This window comes from Dromiciops gliroides, chromosome 3 (genome assembly GCF_019393635.1).
Source record: "Dromiciops gliroides isolate mDroGli1 chromosome 3, mDroGli1.pri, whole genome shotgun sequence".
Lineage (NCBI taxonomy): Eukaryota > Metazoa > Chordata > Mammalia > Microbiotheria > Microbiotheriidae > Dromiciops > Dromiciops gliroides.
The window spans coordinates 651,974,615-651,988,468 of NC_057863.1; the positions used below are offsets into that span (position 1 = coordinate 651,974,615).

Sequence of the window (13,854 nt, forward strand, 5' to 3'; positions counted from 1 at the left end):
GCAGCAATAATGATGCACAAAAAAAGAAGGGTGTTGTAATATATTTGTGTGTATACATACACATATGTATATATATACATTTACATAAGAACAGACAAGTACAACAGAAGGAAACAAGCAAATAGAACAATTTTGAAAGTAGCAAAAAATGCAATTTATTATACACCTTTTGAAAACCATGCAAGCAGTGAGAAATGGAGATTCATACTTTCATATACACTCCTCTTGCATGAAGGGAATCCTGATTTTGGGATGCTTGTTTAGAATATGATGTGTGCATATATACATGTACATACACACAATTCAACAGATATGAACATCCACACACAAGTACACAGAATAAACAGGTAACACACATGAATATACACATACATGTGTACATATGTAGCATGTTTGTACATATGTATATATGAATGATGTCCCCAAAGTATTATAGCTTAAAAGCACACCAAGACTTTTGTAACATTCTGTATATGCCTCTCTGGTGTACATGCACCTTCCTATGGATTCCCAGAAAGCCTTCTTGGCTGAGAAATTTGACTTGCTGGGAGAATAGGAAAATCTGGAACATTGAGGCCCTTCCCTGGTGGGTCTAGGGGGGGGAAAGTTCATCGTGGGAGCCAGAATGAAGAGGCCAGCCAGATTGCGTGGCAGACCCTCTGGAGAAAAGTTGATGCAAGGACACCCTGAGGTATTCACTGGCAGAAGGAACAGGCCATCCATTTTTGTACCCTGCTGGCCCTTCCCCAAATGCCTGAGGCTCAAGAGGTGAATTGGGACAAAGTCCTGAAGATCCTGTGGCGGTCATAGTTTCCACTGCTCAGAGTAGCACTGCCCTAACCCTTTGCCTAGCCACTCTCTACACCATGGCCCACATCCCCATTCTGACCTTGGTGTAGATTCCGTGTCCTTCTTGAGCCTACAACCCCTTGTTCCATCCCATCCCCATCATCCCCTTTATTAAACTCCTAGGGAACCAAGGACCTGCAGATTCAGAGCAGAAGGGGGACCTTGGAGATTGTCCAACCCTGCCCCTCAATTTAAAGGGAAATAAACAGAGAGACTGGGATATTTCCAAGATCCCAGGAGGCAGCGGAGCTCAGACTGAAACCCAGGTCTTCTGGCTCCAGATGCAGGCTACCTCCATAACACAAGGAGACAGTGAATTCAGTCTAGTAATGAGACAACCAGATAAGAGTATTGGCTGGAGAGTCAGTGCAGAACTGACTTCAAATCCTGCCTCAGTGTGACCATCAGCCTCTGTAAAATGGAGTCCACAGGGCAGCTAGGTGTCGCAGTGGATAGAGCACCAGCCCTGGAGTCAGGAGTACTTGAGTTCAAATCCAGCCTCAGATACTTAACACTTACTAGCTGTGTGACCTTGGGCAAGTCACTTAACCCCAATTGCCTCACTAAAAAAAATGGGGTCCACAGTGGTACCTCCCTCACAGGGATATTGTGAGGTGTCAAGGAGGAAACATGTCAAGCTCTGAGCATACTGGACAGCAACACTCTATGAACACCAGCGATTCTTTCTAAGGTTCCCCTCAGGGTTGATATCGTGGGGTCCCCATCTCTCCAACCAGGCTGTCACATCCTGAGGACAAGGACCCTGGCTTCTTACTCTCTGGAGCAGGTAGTAGAAGAGAATATGAGGCACATGGGGCGGAGGGCTCACTAAAGTCAATCTGATTGAGTGGACAGACTGCAGGTTGGGGAGGGTGAGGACACATGAATTTATTAAGCTGAGGAGTCAAGTGGAAGAGGGGATGGAGCCGGTGATGGACTCAGCTGGGAAGGTCTAGACACATTGACATAAGGGGTAAGAAGTCAGGAGGGCAGAATCCAGGATAAAAATCAATTTCAATGACTTAAAGCCAGGACCCCCCAGGTGTAATTATAGACCAGAAATTCAGGTAGTTGAGGAAGCAAAGGAAGCCTATAAGAAGGGGAAGAATGGGTATGAGATACCACATCCCTTCTCCATCTTCCCCCACGCCCATTCCTACCGTACATCTGCTCTTCCTTCCATGCACCGTACTTATCCCAGGTCCTTTCCCACCCTAAATATCTCTATTTCTCAAGACCACAGATCTAAAGAGTCCAACCATGTCATTTTACTTGAGGAAACTGAGGCCCAGAAAGATTGTGACTTGCTCAAGGTCACACAGGAAATAAACTTCAGATGTGGAATTTGAACCCACATCTCTGGACTCTCTTTAGCCTTTTCTCTCCTGCCTCCTTTCCACATCCCACCTCCACACCCTCTTAGCCTCTCACCCCCCTTTCCTAATCTGATAACAAAGTCTGTACCCACTCAGTTTCCCAGCCTCTACCCATCCCCACCCCCCAGCCCCAGCCCTAGGCCAGCTCTGTCCCTCCGCCCATCTTCATCCCAGCCTCTGTCCCTGACCCAGCCCCAGCTTCATCCCAGAGGGAGCCTCAGCTCTCATCCCACCTGTCATCATGAAGAGGAAAATGCCCACCCATGTCAGGTAGTAGTTTATTTCCAGGGTGTAGGTCATTCCCTCCTGCAGGAAATTCCGTGCCTGAAGTAGGTAGAATACGACGCACAGGAACAGCAACAGGCCTTGGCACAGGACAGGAAACACAGGTCACAAGAGGCAGGGGTCGGGGGGGGGGGGAGGGGGGGCAGAGAGAGAGTGATGGCCTGGGACTCAGGAATTCCTGGGTTCAAGTGATACCTGAAACACTTACAACCTGTGTGACCTGTGGCCCGATCATGGCCTTGCTGAGCTCATTTTTCCTCATCTGTAAAACAGGTATAGTCAGGTAGAGAGATAGATGTAAGCAGACAGAGAGACAGGGGTGTGTGTGTGTGTGTGTATAGACACACACGTATACATAAATGTATATGCATATGTATGGGTATGTATAGACATACACTCTTATGTGCATGTTCAAAACACTATAGATATATGTATGTGTGTATATACATCTATATATTTCTATCTTATTCTATCTATCCTATTTATCTATCTTGTCTGTCTGCCTGTCCGTCTGTCCATCTATTTGTCCATCAGTTCATCAATCTGTCTCTGTCTGTTCATCCATCCATTTCTCCATCCATCCATCCATCCATTCATCTTTCCATCAATCTGTTTCTATCTGTCTCTATATAATCTTTTTTTTTTTTTTGGTCAGGCAATTGGGGTTAAGTGACTTGCCCAGGGTCACACAGCTAGTAAGTGTTAAGTGTGTGAGGCCGGATTTGAACTCAGGTACTCCTGACTCCAGGGCCGGTGCTCTATCCACTGCGCCATCTAGCTGCCCCTATGTCTCTATATAATCTTATCAATCTATCAACCAATGTATCTGTCATCCAATCCATTCATCCATCTACCCATCCATCCATCCATCCATCCATCCATCCATCCATCCATCCATCCATCCATCCATCCATCCATCCATCCATCCATCCATCTATCTATCTATCTACCTATCTACCTACCTACCTACCTACCTATCTATCTATCTATCTATCTATCTATCTATCTATCTATCTATCTATCTATCTATCTATCTATCTATCTATCTATCTACCATCTACCATCTATCTGTCTGTCTGTCCATCAACTATTGTCGACCCATCCATCCATCTATCCATCCACCTATCTATCACTTTCCAAACACTAAAGCACTTTATAAATGAGATCGAGACATAAAAAACACAGGACTTAGAACACCAGTACTACAGGGATGGGGTCATGGTGCCCCATCCCTGGTCTCCAGAGGCCAGTGTGAAGGTGCGAGTCTCCCCTGTTGTGATGAGGATGACATGCATCACCCACATGACTCTTCTTAGCTGTCCGGCCTGCCCACTCTCCAGCTCTCAGCTTCCTCATAGATGGGAGTTTGAAGAGGAGCAAGATGACCTCACCAAGCTGGGGTCAAGGTACAGGGTGTCCTCATGGATAAAATAAGAGGGGTGGATGAGAAGATCCCTCAAGGACACAAAGGAGGAGCGCTGGATGGGAGCTGGAGGACTGGCAGAGTGCAGTGGGTACAAGGCTGGCCTTGAGGCCAGAAGTATCCTGATTCCAGTCCTGCCTCAGACATTCACTAGATGGCTCTGTGGCTCCATGAACCTCAGTTTCCTCATTTGTAAAATGAGGCAGTGACCCGAATGACCTCTAGGGTCTCTTGTTGCTCTGAGTCTCACCTCAGCCACTTGCATTTATGTAACTTTGCACAATTCACATAACCCCTCTGGGCCTCAGTGGTACACACTGTAAAATGAAGGGTTTGCTGTAGACAACTCTTGGGTTTGGTCTAGCTCCAGATTCATCTTCTTATAAAGTGGGTGGTCAGTGAGGCTTCTCTGGAAGTTTGTCAGATGTGGCTGGTGCTGGGCAAGCATGGTTCAGATGGATAAAGGCAGGGAGCTTGGCCTGAGCCGGAACAAGGGCGGATAGGTGGCTGCTGAGACATGGCAGCTACCACCCTGGGGGCCACACTTGTGCTTCCTGAGCTGGGCTGTCCATCGAACTGGATGCCTTATGGCAAGAGCTGGAGAGAGGCCACAGTCTGAGAGTGGGACCAGATCAGAGGCCAGGCTGGGATCTCCCCAGCCAGACAAAGATGGCTCCATGAGTAGTGCTGGAGTCAGAAGAGCCTGAGTTCCAACACTACCTCACACACTAACTGCTTGGTGACCCTGGGCTGCTCATTTAATGTCTCAGCCTCAGTTTCCCCAATAATAAACCCTAACTCACAGGGCCACCTTTAGGACCAAAGGAGATAATATATAAAGCACTTTGCTAACCTTAAAGTGCTATGTAACTGCTAGCCATTAAGTATTGTTATTATTATTCAGAAAATGTCTAGGCCAACACTCTCATCTTACAAAAGGGTAAACTGAGGCGGGGGTGGGGCTAAGCAACTTGCACAAAGTCATGCTGAGAGTAAAGGGTGGAGTAGGAGGCTTGTATTTACACTCAGTGTGTTCACAAATATTTTAGGAGGAATCCAACCCTAAGCAGAGCTAGGTCTTAAGTGCCTCAGATTTCCCAAAGATTTGGACTTTTTTTTTTTAACTGAGTCTTCCTATCTCGCCAAAGTGGGATGTGCAGGGGAGACCCACAGGCTTCATTCAGCTCTGAATATAATTCTAATTAACTGTCTCCAACCTGGGCTAGTTCAGCCCTCTTTGGGCAACCTCAGGGCTCGCCATCCAATGCACTCCTCAGTGTGGACACCCCCAAAGGCTTAGCCCATTGTAGCTCAGGATCTAGGAGCAGAGATCATGGGCATGCACCACCACACTCAGAAATGTGGGCTCTCTTAGAACCAAGCAGGGGTTCTTCCCCTTTGGTTCTTGGGTTTTCCCATTTCCCAGACTTTATTTCTTTTTTTCCCTCTTTTCTTTCTTTTTTTTGGGTGGGGCAATGAGGGCTAAGTGACTTGCCCAGGGTCATATAGCTAGTAAGTGTCAAGTGTTTGAGGCTGGATTTGAACTCACATCCTTCTGAATCCAGGGCCTGTTATTTAACCACTGCTCCACCTAGCTGCCCCTCCTTTTTTTTCATTTCCCATACTTTCTAAGGCTTCTGCAATCTCTGATCTCCTAGACCCAAGGATCCTGACCTGAGCTTGCTTGGTGCTCTGGGCTGCCAGATCTGCCACATCCTGTCCCTAATCACCTACTTTCTTCACCTGCCCTGGCTTCCATAATAGCAAACTGGACCCAGTCACCTGCCTGCTCTTTCCTGGCTGCTAAGGTCCCTCTTGCCTTGGGAGCTCCCTCAGGTTTCACTTTCAGCAACAGATGCCAAGCCAGAAGTCTGCATTCTCTGGGTTATTCACAAGGAAGCCTCTTCTAACACTCCCCCCCCCCCCATTGCTCAACATGGTGTGGAGCTGACCTTGGTTTCTGTTTCACCAAATGAGCTCTGACCTATCCTGCCACAGTGGCAAGATTTGAATGTGGGCCCAGCCCATGGGAATGAGTACTTCTCACGGGAGTATTGGCTTAACCCTGCTTGCTGAAGCCCAGGATTGGATCTTCTGAGGATGGTGTTTTAGGCTTAGCCAGAGAGGGGTGGAGGGGTTGGGATGCCCATTTGTGGGTGCAGCATCCACACCAGTGAAGTCCCAGACCCTCCAAATGTGAAGTATTTGAAATAAAAAAGCCAGCATGCACAGTCAGAAAAAAATACACCTCACATTTAAAGTAATTAGAAGAAGGGCAGCTAGGTGGTGCAGTGGGTAGAGCACCAGCCCTGAAGTCAGGAGGACCTGAGTTCAAATCTGGCCTCAGACACTTAACACTTACTAGCTGTGTGACCCTGAGCAAGTCACTTAACCTCAATTGCCTCACTAAAAAGAAAAACATAATAATAATTAAAGTAATTAGAAATGACCAGCAAAGAAAATCACCTGAGTACAGACTGACTGCCTCAACTATTCCTACCTGGCTCTATTTCCTAGGCTTGGAAACTCTGTCTGGGACCTAGAAAAAAAAAAAAGCTTCAGATGCCACTTTGGTGCTTCTTATCTGACTAAGGTAAGGTCACTCTACCTTTGGGAGCCTCAGTTTCCCCATCTGTAAAATGAGTGGACTGGATGAGGTGGTAGCCTTTGAGGTCTCTTCCTGCTCTACATCATGGATCTGTACTAGTTTAAGGGGACTCAAGTTTAGATGGAAATATTGTACACAGGCAGCCTGGGAAATGGGAAGAGCACCCAACTCTAGACCTAATTTTGACTTTGAGTTGCTGTGTAACCTTGGGTAAGTCATTTCCCTTTCTCTGGGCCTCAATTTCCTCCTCTTTCAAATGGAGATCTCATACAAGTTACTTCCCAGGTGTGCCTTATAGGAAGCATCTGCTAGACCTAGATGTGATTGTGATGTTGACAGAGATTTGGGCTCCCTTTGGGGAGTTAGCTTGGCAAATGGGAAGAAATGAAACAATGACACTATGGTGGACCTGGAGAATCTGGCACAGCCTTTTTTTTTTAAATTTTTTTAATTTAATTTAATTTTTTGCAGGCAATGGGGGTTAAGTGACTTGCCCAGGGTCACACAGCTAGTAAGTGTCAAGTGTCTGAGGCTGGATTTGAACTCAGATTCTCCTGACTCCAGGGCTGGTGCTTTTTTTTTTTTTTTTTTTAGTGAGGCAATTGGGGTTAAGTGACTTGCCCAGGGTCACACAGCTAGTAAGTGTTAAGTGTCTGAGGCCGGATTTGAACTCAGGTACTCCTGACTCCAGGGCCGGTGCTCTATTCACTGTGCCACCTAGCTGCCCCTGGCACAGCCTTTTCATCCCAATCCCTCATCTGCTAATGCCTTTGCCTGTGATCACCCTCTCCATCCTCTGGATGTATTGTCTTTTATTGAGTTAGTTGCATGTCATCTCACTCTTAAGAAAGTGAGTTCAGGGGCAGCTAGGTGGCGCAGTGGATAGAGCACCGGCCCTGGAGTCAGGAGTACCTGAGTTCAAATCCGGCCTCAGACACTTAACATTTACTAGCTGTGTGACCCTGGGCAAGTCACTTAACCCCAATTGCCTCACTAAAAAAAAAAGAAAGAAAGAAAGTGAGTTCAAGGGCAACAATTTCTTTCTTTGAGCTTAGAGTTAGGTGACTGGAACTTTAATCCTTTCTCAGACACTTTCTACTTGTGTGAACCTGGGCTGGTGATTTAACCTCCATCTTGCTTAAGTTTCCTCAACAGTAAAATGGCAGTAGTAAAAGCACCTACCTTGCAGGATTGCCGTGAGGATGAAAATATGATCACATTTATAAAGCACTTAGCACAATGCCTGAAACACAGGAGGTGCTTAATAAATGTTTGTTGAGTGACTGACCTCCCTCATGGGTTCTCCACTGTCTACTCCTGCACAGTGAGGATAGAGGTAGAACCTGTTTCTCTCCCACTCCAAAGAGTACACCAATCAGTTCCTCTGGCTTTCCAAGCAGTATTGGGGGCCCTGCAAATCACTAATCACTATATCTCTTCTTTGTAGAAAAAAAACACCTAAGGTTCAAGACCTTTGAGAGATAGAGATAACAAGGATAGGGATAAGTTTGGACTGGGGTTGGGAATTAGCTAGGGGATAGACATGAAGTTAGGAAAGAATGGGAGTGAGGCTGGACCTTGGGTAAGGGTTTGGAGGAATTGAGGAGGGAGATAAAGTTGAGTTTGGGTTGAGTTGCTAATAAGGTTGTATTAAGAATTGGGCTAAGAAAAGGGCCAGGAATTAGATACTATGCCTGAAAAGAAGCTGGCAATGGAGGTGGAGAGGTCGAAGATGGGCACCGAGCTTGTGAAGAAGATAATGGAGTAGGCTAAGGCCAGGGAGAGAAGGAAACTGATGAGGCTAACCATGAGGATGAAGATGACCGAGTAACTCAGGTAATCTGAGGAAAGAAAGAACACGTTTGCCGGAGAGGATTTGTCATGGGCACATGCTAGCACTCTCAGGGAACAGGGATTTGAGGGCTTGGGAAAAACTGGGGAGGGAAGACCATCCCAGAGTTAGGAGGAAGTTTCTGGTTAAGGGGGTATCTCTAATTTGGGGTGGGGTGTCCTAGCAAAGGGGAGGTCTTTGCTTGGGATGGGATGAGATGGGAGTCTGTGGTGTTTGGGGTTATCTTCTTTGATCGGTCTCCCAGTGAAAGGGTGCTCTCTGCTGAGGGATAGGTGAGATCCCGGGTGAAGGGGACAGTCAGACTCACAGGGTGGCTGGTCAGGCTCTAGTATGCATTCAGTCTCTGGGCAGGGAATAAAGAGAGAGGTGTAGATGTCGATGAAGGTGAAGTTGCCGGGAGTACCCACTGGAACGTGGAAACAAATCCATGATTTATATAGAGAGAGCAGTCCGATGATGACTAGGCCAGTCAAGCTCAGCAGGAGACACAGCTCATGGCTGAGGCGGCGGGCTTGGTGCAATAGCCGATGGCTGAGCGGTAACATCGAGGTTCTGCGCTTCTGAATCCCCTTCCATCTGCAGAAATGACTATCAGTGAGCGCCCCCAAGTGTCAACCCTAGAAAGTACCTCAGCAACCCCCTTGTCCAATTTATTTTATTATTTTTTTGGGGGGGGGCAATGAGGGTTAAGTGACTTCTCCAGGCCCACACAGCTAGTGTCAAGTGTCTGAGGTCGGATTTGAACTCAGGTCCTTCTGAATCCAGGGCCAGTGCTTTATCTACTGTGCCACCTAGCCACTCCCCCCCCCCATCCAATTTATAATAGAAGCAGCCACTGAGACCTCCTGAAAATGTGGTCATCAGACTCTGATCCTGATAGCCAGAGTCCTTCACGTGTTTATTTGGTTGTTATTCTTGAGTTTTTTTCAGTTGTGTCTGACTCTTCATGACCCCATTTGGGGTTTTCTTGGCAAAGGTACTGGAGTGCTTTGCCATTTCCTTCTCCAGTTTGTTTTACAGATGAGGAAACTGAGGCAACAGGATTAAGTAATTTGCCCAGGGTCACACAGCTAACAAATGCCTGAGGTGATTATTTTATTTTATTTTATTTTATTTTTTTAGCAAACCCCAAATGGTTCTCATTTCCTATGGTCCACATTATCCCCTGCCTAACCTCAGACCAAGATGAAGGCCCCCACTTTCTAAGTAGCCCATGAGGGAACCTTCCAGGGAGTCGTCTGACCTCAGCCTCATCTCTCACCTTCCAAACTCTCCCCCAAGGGAATTGTGGTGTTGACGTTGGTTTATGGACACACGCTTGGGGAAAGAGTAATTAGACATGATGGAGCAGTAAAGGCCAGGGAGCCCTGTAGCTGCTTCAAACGGATTCTCCAACTGCTTCAGAATGCCCCCACCCCCAGCTTCTGCCTACCCCACCCCCACCCCTATACATGTCCCTAAACCAAAAGTGCAACCTGGGACCTACCTTATGACCCTTAGGGAGCCAACAATCTAATTAATGAAAGATAGCATATTCTCTCTTAGGTTATCCTGAAAATAGAGGTTGAGGGAAGAGATCATCTAGAGATCCAGTCAGAGTTGAGGCCATGTTCGAAACCACTAAAAGGAACCATAGAATTAAGAGCTGGATGGGACTGGATGAGAACTGGGCAAATGTTGGCTCTGAAGTCAGAGGATCTGAGTTTGAATATCACCTCCATCCTTCTCCTAGCTTTGGAACTTTAAGTAATTGACTCAATCTGTCAGGTGAAGAGCTCAGTTTTTCCATGTGGAAAAAGTCATGTCCTCACAATACTTTCTTTTTTTTTTTTTCTTTTCTTTTTTTTTTTTTAGTGAGGCAATTGGGGTTAAGTGACTTGCCCAGGGTCACACAGCTAGTTAAGTGTTAAGTGTCTGAGGCCGGATCTGAACTCAGGTCCTCCTGATTCCAGGGCCGGTGCTCTATCCACTGTGCCATCTAGCTGCCCCCTCACAATACTTTCTAAGGCCTTAACAGCATCTTCATTTTATACTCAAGGGCATGGAGACACAGAGAATTGGAGTGACATTTGCACTGTGAGGAAGAAACAGGTTCAGAATTTAATTCCGGCTCCTTTCTTTCCTCCATTTTAGGCAACTGGCTAAATTAAAATCACCTCTTCCTTCATTTTTGGAGTGTATTATTTCCAGTCCTCTTCTGTCTCTAAAATCACAACAGTTTGCATAATTAAATTGGAGCATCATTATATTTTCTGGAAACAGGGTGGATGACCTGAAAAGACTTTACATTTTTTTCCCTCTTATATATTAACACAGGTTTCCTCTAAAGTATCAGACATGTTTTTTAATGCTGCCATGTGCATGAAGTGATGGCTAATTGGCAGAGAGAATTCTGAGATATTCCCCATAATGCATGGTGCACATGCAAAAGAGATTTCCTTTTACTTATGCTAACTAGTGCAATGGAAACTTACATTTCATGGTAGCAATTAGACTTTATCAAATGCATGAACACATGAATTTGTATCATTTATTTGACAACACATACATTAGCCCCATGAGGAACAGATCACCAACCTGTTTTCCTGGGCTTACTTAGTAAACATGTCCCATAGAAATGCTCAGTGATCAAGTTCCCACTCTGCTCGTCTGCAGGCCTCGTATCTCCCTCTGAGGTGTTTGCCTGGCAAGTTGATAAATCAGTCAGCGCTGCCCCCTCTATCCAGCTGGAGGCCTTGTGTCTCACTCACTGCCCTCAAGTGAACACAAGGGATAGTAGCATTTTGGCCTCAGTCACTCCTTAAGGTCTGGCTGAATTCAGACTTGTGGTTTGAAACCCAACAGCAGGCTGGTGACTGGGGGTCTGGTTATACCCAAGTTCTTGCGGGTGATTGCTTCCCTAAGAGGATGATGAAAAGAAAGTATCAATCAAAGCTCATGTCGTGATCAAGCATTTATTAGTTATTGACCACATTTGGGGGACACCTGTCATTAGTTGCTGGTTTATCAGACATGGAAGACACAGATGTCACACATAATTGTTTACTGACTTTGGGGCACATAAGTTATTGCCAGATGATGTAATTTAAATGATCTTGTTACTGGAGGGGGAAAACATAGGAACTACTGACAAAAATGGAGTAATTGTTCAAAAAACAAAACAAAAAAACCCAACCCTAATCTTACTAGAATGTTGTATGCTTGTGTAAGGAGTAGAGCTGGTTCAATACATTCCCAAGGAGAGACAAGCCTATTTGAGGACTTTCTCTGGGACAGTTCTAGGGAGGGGAGAGAGAGAAAGACTTTTGAAGGTGTTAGATACAGAAGGGAGAAGCTGGCTCTTCACTTTTTCTCTGATTCCCAGCTTACAGTCCTTATGCCTTGGGTGATATATGGGTCTCTCTGTCTCTTTCCCTGTCTCTGTGTCTATGTCTATGTCTGTCTCTCCACCTCTCTGTGCCTCTCTGTGCCTCTCTGTGCCTCTTTGTCTCTTTGTCTCTTTCTCTCTGTTTGTTTCTGTCTCTCTCTGTCTCTCTTTTTCTGTTTCTGTTTTTCTCCCTTGAGAAAGTTTGAGTTGAGATCTTAACTCTCTCTTATCAAAACAGCTGACTCAGTCTTGTGTATATTTCTACTTCTCTTCTTCTTAGATAAATAGGCTTACTTGCTATTTAGCTGGTTAGCAGGCACAGTGCATGGCATGGTGGGACTTGAAGTCAGGAAGATGACTTAAGATCCATTCTTAGATACTTCCTAACTGAGTATATCACTTATGCTTCTTGGTGTTTTAGTGTCCTCCTTTGTAAAATGGGGGTGATAATAGCATATGCCTCCCAGCATGATGATGACAACCAAATAAGACAGTTTATTTTAATCCATTTTCAAGTCTTAAAGCACTACTTAAATGCTAACAATTGTTATTGTTATTATTTCTTATATGCAATGGCCTTATCTTTGTGAGAAGGGGCCAAAACAACAATGTAAGTCTGGAGGCAACCATACAACCTTAAGAGCAACCATGGAAGTGACATTATTTAGTTGTTATTTTTTGTTTGTTTGTTTGTTTGTTTTTGCAGGGCAATGAGGGTTAAGTGACTTGTCCAGGGTCACACAGCTAGTAAGTGTCAAGTGTCTGAGGCCAGATTTGAACTCAGGTCCTCCTGAATCCAGGGCCAGTGCTTTATCCACTATGCCTCTGTTAAGGGCTAAAATTCTAGCTAAACTGTCTAAAATATCTAATGAGTGGTCGCCAATAAATTATAAGCTTTAGCAAGAGTTAGACTTTTAAGCATTTATTAAGGAGAATAAGAATTTGGTAAAGAGAGAGAAAAAGGCCTAGATTCCTATCTATTAAAGAGAGAGCACATTTCTAGCTCTGCTCTCCACCAGAGTCCAAAGGAAAGAGGGAGACAGAGTGCCAGTCTCTTCCTTCCTCCTCCCACTAGCCAACGTTACTTCCTGACGCCAAAGAAAAGACTCCTGGTCTTGCCCTCAAAGACCTTCGCTTCATGGGAGGAACTCTTCTACAGTAAGTCTCCAGCAGGTGGCGTCATTCCAATCGTTACACCACCTAGCTGCCTCAAAGGGGCATTATTCTGAACCTGGGTACCCTTAGAATGGCAATGTTGGGCAGGAGGGAAGAGAGTTTACTTCTATTATTGTCCAAATCTCAAAGACTTGAGAAAGGGGTCCAGTCTCATGGTCCTCCTACTTCTTTCATAGCAAGGGACACAGTTTCCTTTGGAATAGGATGGGGCAAGATGGCAGAGATATCTTGTTATACCTCTTATGAGCTATTTTTAGACCACCTATGTGGCTATAGATAGATTGATACATACATAATGCAATCATAGATACCTAGTTAGACACATATATGAATCTGTGTCTATACATGCATATGCATGTATTTATGTATATGCATGTATATATATGTATGTGCATAGACCTTTCCCTATCGATATCTATACATATCTATAGGAATATAGCTATACACACATACATATATATACATAAACACACACACTCATTATCTTTCATCCCAAACCCTCACCTCTTCCAAACTTGCTCATCACTGTCTAGGGCACCATTTCTCTTTCGGTCTACAAGGCTCCCAAACCAGATGACACTTTGGTCCCTTGTTATCATTCACATCTTGTTTCCACTTTGTTGTCAAAGCCTGCCGATTTCACCCTTGCAATATCTCTCGAATACACCTCCTCATCTCCTCTGATACTGTCAGATCTTCACTGCCTCACATCTGGGCTATTGAAATAGTCTGTTGGTGGTTAAGTATGACTTCAGTCTTTCCTTTCTCTAGTCTATCCTCTATTTAGCCACAAAACAGTTGAATGGTGTAGTGGATAGAATACTGGGCTTGGAATCAGGAAGACTCGTTTTCGTGAGTTCAAATCTAGTCTCAGAAACATGCTAGTTGTGTGACCCTGGGCAAGTCACCTGACCCTAT

At 45.2% G+C, this 13,854-nt stretch overlaps 1 protein-coding gene across 1 annotated transcript; it reads right to left on the reverse strand.

Annotated features, from left to right (window-relative positions):
• Nucleotides 1–1,871: 1,871 nt before the first annotated feature.
• On the reverse strand, nt 1,872–9,734 carry LOC122748290 (outer dense fiber protein 4-like). The gene is made up of 6 exons (XM_043993953.1): nt 9,655–9,734; nt 8,701–8,969; nt 8,217–8,382; nt 5,903–5,910; nt 2,459–2,590; nt 1,872–1,939 (listed from the first exon to the last, which is right to left on the reverse strand). Exons 1-6 carry the CDS (start codon nt 9,732–9,734, stop codon nt 1,872–1,874), a joined length of 723 nt encoding a protein of 240 aa, XP_043849888.1.
• Nucleotides 9,735–13,854: the final 4,120 nt, after the last annotated feature.